The sequence below is a fragment of the Tachysurus fulvidraco genome, chromosome 1, assembly GCF_022655615.1.
Source record: "Tachysurus fulvidraco isolate hzauxx_2018 chromosome 1, HZAU_PFXX_2.0, whole genome shotgun sequence".
Classification (NCBI taxonomy): domain Eukaryota; kingdom Metazoa; phylum Chordata; class Actinopteri; order Siluriformes; family Bagridae; genus Tachysurus; species Tachysurus fulvidraco.
In genome coordinates this window covers 7,851,437-7,863,343 of record NC_062518.1, presented here as the reverse complement: position 1 = coordinate 7,863,343, position 11,907 = coordinate 7,851,437, and the positions used below count along the sequence as shown (strand labels likewise).

At 42.2% G+C, this 11,907-nt stretch overlaps 1 protein-coding gene across 1 annotated transcript in view; it reads left to right on the top strand.

Annotated features, from left to right (window-relative positions):
* The window catches only part of tshz3b (teashirt zinc finger homeobox 3b), a 41,604-nt gene extending 32,131 nt beyond the window's left edge, over positions 1 to 9,473 (top strand). Inside the window, exon 3 of the mRNA XM_027137013.2 lies at positions 4,415 to 9,473. Within this exon, the coding sequence (XP_026992814.1) occupies positions 4,415 to 7,833 (3,419 nt within the window). The 3' untranslated portion in view covers positions 7,834 to 9,473. The remainder of the gene's footprint in view (positions 1 to 4,414) is intronic.
* The last annotated feature ends 2,434 nt before the right edge of the window (positions 9,474 to 11,907 follow it).

The following is an 11,907-nucleotide window of genomic DNA, read 5'->3' as shown; positions in this document are numbered from 1 at the left end:
GGCCCTGTAGCCCGTGTAATTAACACTCGCTACACACCATGCAGCGTGTAAACAAGGTCTGACTGATTCCATAGGTAATAGGGCTGTCGTTTAATACACTGCAGCCCCTCTTTCTGGGGCAGGGCACGGTTAAAGTGTGGAGTGGTCTCTGCCTGCACTTTCACTCCTCTCTTGCTCTTCCTTTCTGTCTGTCTTTCTCTCTCTCTTGCTTCCTTCCATCTCAGAAAGATGCCTCCATCCGTCAGAGGGCCTGGTCGATGGGCGTCTCTCTGGGATCGATGGCGTGCCTGTCCGCTCTCTCTTTCCAGCTCATGGCCCCTATCCCACCCCAGTGCTACACACACACACACACACACACACACACTCTCTCACATACACATACACACACGTAGACTCTTCTGGCCTCCCCACCAATTTGTCTGTGTGCGTCAAATCGCAATAATTAAGCATTATTGATCTCAGATTCAATTAACTTCATTAACACGGGCCATGATAGCCGGAGAGAAGAGGAGAGGAAAAGAAGGAGAGGAGAATGGAAAGCGAGCAGAAAGAGGAGAAAGAGATATGCGCTATCTCTCGTTCTCCAGCCACACACAGACAGCCTGTCTGCTTAAGGCTACAAACCATTTTCCCTCTAATGATATCACGTTGCAGATAGTGCCACATTAGAAGAGAGATACCTCCCATTATAAATGTGGGCTTTGGGGGCTATATATAGCAGATTTAATTACCAAATAGTTCACTCTCTCGTCCTGTCCTTCTCATTCACACGCCCAGAAGTATCGGAGGATTGCGGAAGCCTACAGATATCCTACAGATATACTTCACTAAGATCTAAGACCTGTGTCACGAACACACTGCAGGTTCAGAGTCACCGCTCGAGTTCAGCTTGACGTGCTGAAGTTTACTCGTGTAGAACATGATGCAGAACAAGTCAGTATACAGTACATACGTGTCACTTTTGCAGTACGATCAGTCGAACGTCCCGCGCTACGTTGGCTAATTTTATTTATTTAGTATCGCGACTAATCCCCTTTGCATTTTCATCGCAGTATGTTCTTATGTCTCGCGTGTGCATTTGAGTGGCAAATTGTCTGGGCGTGGAGCTTTTCATGCTTATTTTTTTTCTGCTTTATTGTCTTCCCTCTACACCCAGAAATGCCTGCTGCATGTAAGCAAGTTTAGTTGCTATTTTAAGGCTTCATACACACACCTAGAGTAATGGAAGTTTTCCCAAACTTCACTAGCAATAGCTTCGCGGAGTTGGTATTCCTGTGACAGCCCTGTTTAACAGCTACACATTTCTATCTGATGTTTCCGATCACAAGAGTGACGGTTCTGTCGATAAGCCATCATACATCTCTATATGCTCGGCAGCAAATATGAAGGACTTTTTTAATTTTCTATAAATGTGCCAAGACGTATCAGGCCTGTTATCTCCGCAATGGATATTACTCTATTGCTTCAAATGACACAAATTTTTAAAGTGATGGAATGTAGTTATGGCAAGTGATATTTAGCAGAATTTCATATGCTGGTGATTGAGATTTCACTTCACCATTTAGTCCTTGCTTAAGCTTCCTGCCTGTGCTGTAAAAATCTTGCGTTGGTTCGTGGTTGCAAAGCCAGGCAGGGTTTCCTCTCGGTTTGAAAGGTGCCGCTCACCTCCAGTGTTCAAAGCTGCGCTCTCTGCTGGTCGTCTCTCTGGATGTCCAAGTGTAAATTAGATCAACCTCTACCTACCAATCTGATGCCAATTCATTGGGAAGGTTATTCTCGTTTCCAGCTCCCTCCTCCTCCCCTCTCTGCCACGCTCGGCAACCGAGCATCCTGTTCTCTAATTAAAAGAGCACCTGTGTGGTGTGTTCAGAGCACCGGGCTGAAAACGGAGGAACCTGGAGATGAAAACACAATATTGTTCCCAGCTAGAACACATAGAGTCTGGGTACATTGGGGGCAGGACAGCCTGGATCATAGCCAGGGCAACTGTGTGTGTGTGTGTTAAGCATTTGGGTCTTTCCAGGCAACCCTCCTCCTTTTTTTCCTTCTCCTCTTTCACCTCTGTACTCAATTTCTCTATGCCCGCCATCGGGCTGACTGCCATGTTGTCAGGCAAGTCGGATTTTGTGTTTGGTGTCAAATGACTTTGGAATAATTCTGTCCTTTATTCATACACAAATTAGTTAGGTGCGTATGCAGACTCTTATGCCAATTCAATCCTGCCCATGCTTTTCAGGTCAAGGTTAGTGTAACAGAGGACATTTTAATCAATGTCAAAGCTAAGACTTCTCTGTATTCCTTCTCGTTTTCACTCATGTTAGTGGTACATCCTATTATTTTGTAATATTTATTTTCAAGGTCGGTTTGAACAGTATTTGTTGACGTTTATTTAGGAATGTGTATTAAGAATATCATCTGTGTGTGTGTGTGTGTGTGTGTGTGTGTGTGTGTGTGTGTGTGTGTGTGTGTGTGTGTGTGTGTATGCATCATTATCCCAGGTTTTAAGGCAGGTTTTGTATAGAGGAAAAATATTTTTTGTTGCCATTTGGCCTTGATGTAAAGTGCTGTTTTGCTTCCTGAACGAAGGCATTGTTCTCTTAAACAGCTGTCTTTATGGTTGATTCAGAACAGATGGTGGTGTGTATGTGAATGTGTGTGTGTGTGCGCGTGTGTGTGTGTGTTCATGTGTTACAGTATGTGTGTGTATCCTATGTGATGGCTGCTGGGTACTAAATTAAGTGGAGCCCAATTTCATGTCTGTGCTTTTAGCTAGACTTTAGACTCTCGCTCTATAAAGACTGCATTTATCTCGAGTCCAGAGATAAATCCTAGAGTCAACAGAATCCATGACTGAGCGATATATAAAGTGTGAAAGTTCTAAATCTAATAGAATGTACGTTTAAATCTGAACATTAACGGGTACATTTTTAAATGACCCCAAATCAAGCGTATCTGCATAGAAAGCCTTAAAAACCTGTATAACTCACCAGAATGCCTAAAGGCATGATGCATACATTATTCAGCTTTGACAATAAAAGGTGTACATGCCTGTACCCATCTCATGCCATCACACTGCCAAGGGCTACAAAAAAGACTTTTCAAATGATGACTATGGTATTTTCACTTCTGATTTTTTATATATTTTTTTTAAATAATCGCACAATATAAGTCTGCACAACGTTTCCATTGTTATGGGTTTTGCCATACCAGTAACGCTCTGAGGGTGAAATACGGGCGCATTAAAACAGAAAAAATTAACTGTTTGTGTAAGAAATTTCTAACAAGTAAAAGGAGGTATATTACATATTAAAACACTCATTAGAAGTTTCCCGACGTCTCACTATACAAGCTGACAGATACTGCATTTAGATTCGAATCTATAGACTGTGTTGAAATTGGAGCATAGATAGTTTGACTCGTGCTGTTGTTTAAAATGATAGAATAAAAAAAAACCCGGCATACCTTCCTCACACAGATCTGTTTACATACCTGGTCAGTGTGCGATGAACAGTTCTCTTTTGCTCTCGTCTTCTCCATCGCGCTCTCTCGTTGTTCCCTGGCATTTTTCCTTGTTCTTGCAAAAATGACAATGAATGAAAACAATTAAATGTTTTCTTCTTCAGTTCCATCCTTACGCCTTCCACATTCGAATCGTTTTATTTCATAAGCTTTTGTATTCAAATGTGAGCTGAGTGCATACACTTCAGGCTAAACAGTAAATAATAACTTTCAACTCTCTAATCTTCCGTAATTGACGCAAATGTGTTTTGTGGGGGTAGATTTTACATCTGAAACATACATACATTCATTCTTATTTACGAGCTGGCGAGCCTTTGCCGAGTAATGAGCGAAAATGCTTTCTTAATTTAAATGGCGAGTGTGTCTGTTAGGGAATGCATTAGAGACTGCAGAAGAAGCGTAAGACATATTAATTGACAGACAGGAACCGCTGTCTCTAAAGTTGATACAAGTAATTTATTACTTCAGAAACGAATGCCACCTCCAGAATGTGCTTCATTAATTTCAAATTTAGTTTTAATTTCAAGCTGTTGCCCCTTGAGAAGAATAAGGTGGCAACTTGGGTTTGAAGAGACATTTTTTTTTTCTGTTTCTTTTTTTTTTCTTTTCTTTCTCTCTCTCTCTCCTACTGTCTCAGTCTCTACTTTTCTCTCTCTCCTTGGAATAAAAGAGAAAGACAATTTTCATTTGGTAATATCATGCAGTAGTGAACTCAAGAAGGAATTAACACGAGAGGGTATGATACGATGCCTGTTGTCTTTTTTAAGTAGTGTAGGAAAGCAGCTGTCCGTCTGCTTTTCGAAGTACTGCAGGATGTAGAATGTGAAATCTTCATAATTGGACATTGCAGTAACAATTATCTTTGTATTCTTCTCTTTGTTTTGTTTTTCTGCAGCATATGTTCCTGATGAGCTAAAAGAAGCTGCCTTAATGGATGAGGATGTAGAGGGAGATGATTCAGCGGTCGAGGAGGAGGCTGCTGTTAAATACATGTGCCAAGACAAGGACTTTCTTCTCAAAGACCGGCCAGGCTTCCACGATTCTCCAACTGCAGACCTTTCCAGCCATGAAATGGACAGCGAGTCACATCTCAGCGAGACCAGTGACAGGATGTCAGACTTTGAGAGTGCCTCGGTGAAGAATGAGGAGGATATCACTGCCAAGGAGCCACTTACACCACTTAATTCAACTACGCCCATGAAGATGCCAGCTGTGGCCCCGCCCAGCAGTGAAGAAACACCCAATGCAGGCCCAGATAGCCTTGAGCAGATGAAGGCCATTTACACCAGCTTCTTGACCAATTCTTACTGGTCATCACTGAATATGACACAGCCTCCATCTGAAAAACCTCCACGCAGCCACAGCAGTAGCAGCAGCAGTAGTAGCAGCAGCAGTAGCTGTGGCAGTGGAGGCTATGATTGGCACCAGTCTGCTGTTGCCAAAACCTTGCAACAAGTTTCACAGAATCAGAACAGAATACTACACCCAGCTTCTGAGCCTAACCTCTTTAGCACTGTGCAACTGTACCGGCAAAGCACTAAGCTCTATGGCTCCATCTTTACAGGTGCCAGCAAGTTCCGCTGCAAAGACTGCAGTGCTGCCTATGATACACTAGTTGAGCTTACGGTGCACATGAATGAAACAGGCCATTACCGAGATGATAACCACGAGACAGACAGCGAGGGCACAAAGCGCTGGTCCAAGCCACGCAAACGTTCTCTGCTGGAGATGGAAGGAAAGGAGGATGCTCAGAAAGTACTCAAGTGCATGTACTGTGGCCATTCCTTTGAGTCACTACAGGATCTAAGTGTCCATATGATCAAGACGAAACATTATCAAAAAGTGCCTCTCAAGGAACCTGTGACACCTGTGGCAGCCAAGATCATCTCCTCTGCTCGGAAAAGAGCTCCCATTGAGCTGGATCTGCCCAGCTCACCAGACTCTAATGGAGGAACACCCAAACCATCTCTCACCGACACCAGTGACCTCTTGCAGAAGACAGCAAATCCCTACATTACTCCTAATAATCGCTATGGGCATCAGAACGGTGCTAGCTATGCATGGCAGTTTGAATCTCGAAAATCCCAGATCCTGAAATGCATGGAATGTGGGAGCTCCCACGATACTCTTCAGGAGCTTACAGCTCACATGATGGTTACTGGGCACTTCATCAAGGTTACCAACTCTGCCATCAAGAAAGGCAAGCCTATTATGGAGGCGCCAACCAACCCACCTCCTAACACCATGTCCTCTAGTGAAGATAAGGTACAGTCAGTGCCACTGGCTGCTACAGCTTTTTCCCCACCTCCTCCTGCACCCCCACCACCCAGCATATCTCCTGCCATTACTGCTATGGAAATTAAAAAAGAGGAAAAGGAAGAAGAGTGCACAAAGGAAACCACTAATGGCAGCAAAGAGAAAAAAGCAACAGAAGACGAAGGTGAGGAGAAGTTTGACATTTCTTCCAAGTATCCATATTTAACTGAAGAAGACCTGGAAGAAAGCCCTAAAGGTGGGATTGACATTCTCAAATCACTGGAAAACACAGTTACATCTGCCATCAACAAAGCACAGAATGGCACTCCCAGCTGGGGAGGATATCCCAGCATACATGCTGCTTATCAGCTGCCAAACATCATGAAACTTTCCTTGCGCAACTCAGGAAAGAGCTCCCCACTGAAGTACATGTTCACGGGTGAAGAGATCCTATCCCCAACCAAAAATCAACCTCTTATCTCTCCTCCAAGCTGTCAAACCTCACCTCTACCCAAAAATAACTTTCACGCCATGGAGGAACTTGTCAAGAAAGTAACAGAAAAAGTGGCCAAAGTGGAGGAGAAAATGAGGGATACAACTGCACGAGCTTCCCCTCTACGGCGAACTACACCCTCTCCCTGTAGTAGTGAAGCTGGGGAGTCTGCAAGAGGGGATTCACCCAAAGAAAGCAGAGGAGTCAAAACTCCAGACACCAATGGGACAGTAAATGCTCACAAGGACTCCAACGGCGAGGCCCTCGGAAAAGAGCCATTAGAAAATGGCACTGACCATGCTGTCAAAACTCCCGTCTCATCTCTGTGCAGCAGCACTGCAATTATAACAGACCATCCCCCAGAACAGCCATTTGTCAACCCCTTAAGTGCGCTTCAGTCTGTCATGAATGTCCACCTAGGTAAAGCTGCTAAACCTGCCCTTCCATCTCTGGACCCCATGAGCATGCTCTTCAAGATGAGCAACAGTCTGGCAGAGAAGGCGGCTATTGCCGCCTCCACTCCAGCTCAGACCAAAAAGACAAACGAGCATCTTGACCGCTACTTCTACCACATTAACAATGACCAGCCCATTGACCTGACTAAAGGCAAAAGCGAAAAGAGCAGCTCCCTGGGATCAGCTGTATTGTCCTCCACCACTTCAACTCCTTCTTCTGTGTCACCTTCTTCAACCATAACTATGGCCAAGGCATCATCCGCTGTGGCTTCATTCATGTCTAATTCACCTTTGCGTGAAAATGCACTGTCTGACATTTCTGATATGCTTCGCAACTTAACAGAAAGCCATGTCTCCAAATCTTCCACACCAACTAGTCTGTCTGAGCGATCAGATATAGATGGTGCTACGCATGAGGACACTGACGACATGTCACCAGCTCAGAAACGTAAGGGTCGGCAGTCAAACTGGAACCCTCAGCATCTGCTTATCCTGCAAGCACAGTTTGCCTCCAGCTTGAGACAAACAAGTGATGGCAAATATATCATGTCTGACCTCAGCCCACAGGAACGCATGCATATCTCTCGCTTCACTGGCCTTTCAATGACTACCATTAGCCACTGGCTGGCCAACGTCAAATACCAGTTGAGGCGGACAGGTGGCACAAAGTTCCTGAAGAACCTTGATTCTGGCCATCCCGTGTTCTTCTGTGGTGACTGCGCTTCACAGATACGCTCCCCTTCCACCTACGTCAGCCATCTTGAATCACATCTGGGCTTTCGGCTTAGAGACCTGGCTAAATTATCTGGAGAGCAGCTAGTCAACCAGATATCACGTCATGCAAAGGGACTCTCTGAGAAACTGCTGTCAGCTCAAGCCCACGCCTTGACCCACTCAATCCATAACCCTAACAACAATTCCAACCCAAGTCCGCACTCCAATTCCCATTCCCCTTCCCCAGACGAGGAAGCCAGTGGCTCCACATATCAGTGTAAACTGTGCAACCGGACTTTTGCTAGCAAGCACGCTGTCAAACTCCATCTGAGCAAGACTCATGGCAAATCCCCCGAGGACCACCTTATGTATGTCTGTGAACTTGAGAAACCTTAGCGCTGACCAAGGACTTACTACTTTGTCTTTCACCTGTCTCTATTTCTCATGCTTTCTCTCTGAAGCCTTCTCTCTAACATTTCTTAAAACCAAGATGAACTGATGAAGACTAACAAAGAAATAACTGCACATAGATGCCATAAAACTACTGTTCAGTTTCGGCACATGATGTGTGGGTATTCCTCCTGGAATAACTCATTCTGGTTAAGAAACATTCTCTTTTCTCATTTTAGGTAAAAAATAAAGAAAAACAAAAATGGTAATTTTCTAACTGTGCAGTGTTGAGTGAAGAGGTTCTGTTGTCACTGGTAAAATATGAAGGTATATAAGAAAAACTTTAAATGAAGTTGTATGTATTTGGAAGTTGTGTAAATTGGATTCAATTTTATTTCTTTTGTTTAATCTTTTTATTTAATTTTTTTTATTCTTCTTTGTTTTGGGCATCTCCCAGATGCAGTAAGCTGCATGCATTGATGAATTGGTTTAGTTGAACTTTTTATAAGCTTCTTTGTTTTTTTTTATTTATTTTTTGTTTTTCTTTGTTTTGTTTTTCTTTGTTTTTTTGTTGTTTTTTTTAGTTAATGTGACCTGTGTGTGCTGATGTCAGCAGACAAAATTTAACCCTCTGAGTACGTGCAAAATCTTGTACATTACCAGTCCAGAATATACACAGTAAAAAGAGAGAAATCAGAGATTGGACATGCCCACGTTCAAACATATTTGAGAGGCCACATTATTGTGTATTTTGATACCTCACAAAATCAAATAAAGAAAAGAAAAATGGGGAAAAAAATACTATACGTGATACCTGAATGGTTTCTGATGCAAAACGTGTGTGATCTCAAAATACCAGTCTCTTAGTTTTTCTGAAATCAGGGGCCTTTTGAATTCAGGTCGGTGTAAAAAAAAATGTACATATAAACATATAAACTAATTTCTGTTTAAATTATGCATCATTTTATATTTTTTATTTAAGAGGAGTATGACTATCTACTGGTGCACAATATATGAAGACATTAATTAAATTGTTTTGCACAATAGTTTTATAAATGTTATTTAATCAGATGATATAAAATTGAGAGGAAAAAAAATCCACCCTAATCTTTTATTTCCACCTCGTGCTCAAAGGGTTAAACTTCTTGTACAAGACAATACTTGTTCCATCGTTTCTTGAACATTTCAAAGGTTGTACAAAAAGATGCTACTTTATAATGCAAGGAGGAATTCCACAAATGTAACGTATTATTTATAAGCACTCTTGGTTGTTGTTTTATATTGTAGAATGCCTTTTTGATTGGTAACATTTATGTTGTTCTGTCTAATTATTCTCCCATGATTCCACACTGCAGCTTTATAATTTTTTGGGGGGGATCTGAAGGGTAACCATGGTTACTCTTCCTCCGATTGACAGTTCTGCTACATTTTTGGCAGTTAATTTGCTGAAATAACTGACAGCTGCCAGTGAATGGAAATATAATGTGTAAAATATTGGCATGTAAACAGCACAGGCACTGTTATGCATTCTGTGCCGTGATTCTCTTTTTGTTGTTGTTGACAATGAACCACCCATTATATGACTTCATATAACCTTTTTTTCTACTGCAGCATTAAAAATGACAATGTTTTGTTTTTTGCAATAACGTGAAGTGTCTCGGCTCGCAAGTTTGTCAGATGCGGGATGTGGGGGAACGACGAGTGTTGGTGTGTTGGGAAGATCAGTGCGCAGTGTGGGTGGTGTTAGAAGGGATCAATCACAAGATTTAACACTTCAAGTTCAGGTCACTCATATATGTGTGTGTGTGTGTGTGTGTGTGTGTGTGTGTGTGTGTGTGTGTGTGTGTGTGTGTGTGTGTGTGTGTGTGTGTGTGTGTGTCCAAGCGCATTTTCCCAATTGGAGTCGCCGCGGGTCACCTATTTGAAAAGCACAGACAAAAAAGCCATATTTGTCTTCTTAGCAACATTGTTTTGAGACCTTAGCGTTAATTTGTCAAATACCTTGTAAAATGTGGCATAATATATCAGAGTCTTACATTGTTAACAGTGCTTTCATATCACTCCCTTCATTTAGCTCGCTGCTTGATGACACATCCATTCACTATGTCTCCTAATATGGTTTAACTGGGGGAGCATCAGACAATGTGAAGTGAAAAGTGCCCTTCCCCCCTCTATTTCAGAGCCGGGATGTAGCGGATAATTGCATAAACCCTGGCATTAACTGTCTCATTTTCACCGTTTTATTCCCAGCTCTGTAATTAGTGCAGACTTCTGTTTTGTGTGGATAGATTTGTTTAGGCTTTGCGCAGGATGACAACAATACTGCATTGAGAGCAGTGTGACTCTCAAGTCCTGTTTTACATGCAACAATTAGATAAAAAAAAAAACTAGCCTATAAATGTACAGAAATCTGTGCTTGTGTGTGTGTGTGTGTGTGTGTGTGTGTGTGTGTGTGTGTGTGTGTGTGTGTGTGTGTGTGTGTGTGTGTGTCGCTAGAAAAGGATGTAGGAGAAATATTTTATGTAGGTGTGACTTTACTTCGATGGAAAAAGTGTTTCCTCTGTTTCATTGCTGAATATGTTTCTCGTCATTTTTGTCACTGAGCATTCAACACACCCACCCACCCACACACACACACACACACACACACACACACACGTCAGCAACCAGGTAGAGGGGACTTCATGCATGGTGACAAGGTGCTGCTGTGTGTTAAAATGTCAGCCTTCACAGGCTTGCCTGAAGTCTGGCGCCGTATTTAAGGTGCTCATTAGTCGCAAAGAAAATATGCGTGAAATTGAAGTGTAAGAAAGCCATTTTCTCTCCTCTTTCCGAGCCATGCCGGGGCCAGGCAGTCGGGCTTATTAAGGTTCAAAACAAGCATGCAAGGAGACAATGTGTAGCTATCAAGAAATGCCTACACACGCATAAACCCACACACACACACACAGTCACACACAGAGACACCGAGACACACACACTCCGCTCTCCTCTTATAGCATTATTTCACAGTCGATCCTTGAATATATAAAAACTACATGTGGCTGTCAAGATGTTCCACTACACGTATTTCTTTATTTATATAATATTATTCATACCACATAACCTCAACATACTGTACACACTGAGAGTGATATAATAAAATTGGATAAATTGACTGACCGTTATAGTAACAAATTGTATACATAAACAATTATCTTCCTTCTGCACGCCTATGTTCTCCAATGAGCTGATCAGAATGACTGGTTCACATCTACATGGATATTTGAAAGAAAAATTCATGAAGCTTTATTTATTTCCACTAACGCGATGCTAGTGGGTGTTCAGAGGATCAGCGTATGTTTCCACTGGTATGAGAGGAAACATTACATAATCAAATGTAGGAGTTGCGTAACACAAATGTGCAAGGTTTTACATGTTTCACCTTTAACCCTGAGAATGTTTAACTCTCCAAATTCTAATCCTACTGCATCATGGACAATGGACAATAATTTTTGTGTAAAAATAGTTTGCTCATAATAATAAAAAAAGCCTCCATATGTTTATTAAATTGTAAAATTTCTTTCTAATTTCTTTTTTTAAAGCTCAGCATGGCTCAAGCCTACGTGGAAGCATGATTGGCAAACTCAAGGGAAACGACATTAATAGGTCATAAGTGACAAATCAATGTCCAACATAAGGCGTCCTGGTAAAGTACCGGGGACGCCGAAAAACCTCCAGAACAGCTTCAGTGCACCATTCTATAACTCTCTGGGACTGTACTGGAGGAATGAAGACCATTCTTATAAAATACAGTAAGTGATGGTAGTTTTAGGGAGAGACATTTTTTTGATGACACCAGAAGTGAAATCCAGTCTAAAACGTTGCTCCAAGAGAGAGATTTTGAGATATGGTTGTGTGGGAAGGTCACAGCATAACACTTTTATAGTCACCATATCATAGCATTCAATAAACCCTTATTCCCTGTGGATGGGGTGGGGTCATCCTAAAAGAAACCACTCCCATCATAGACACGTGTTCTCATAGCATAAAGGTGATCAGTCAGAAGAACTTGCATCGATTTTCGGTGATCTTGCCCTT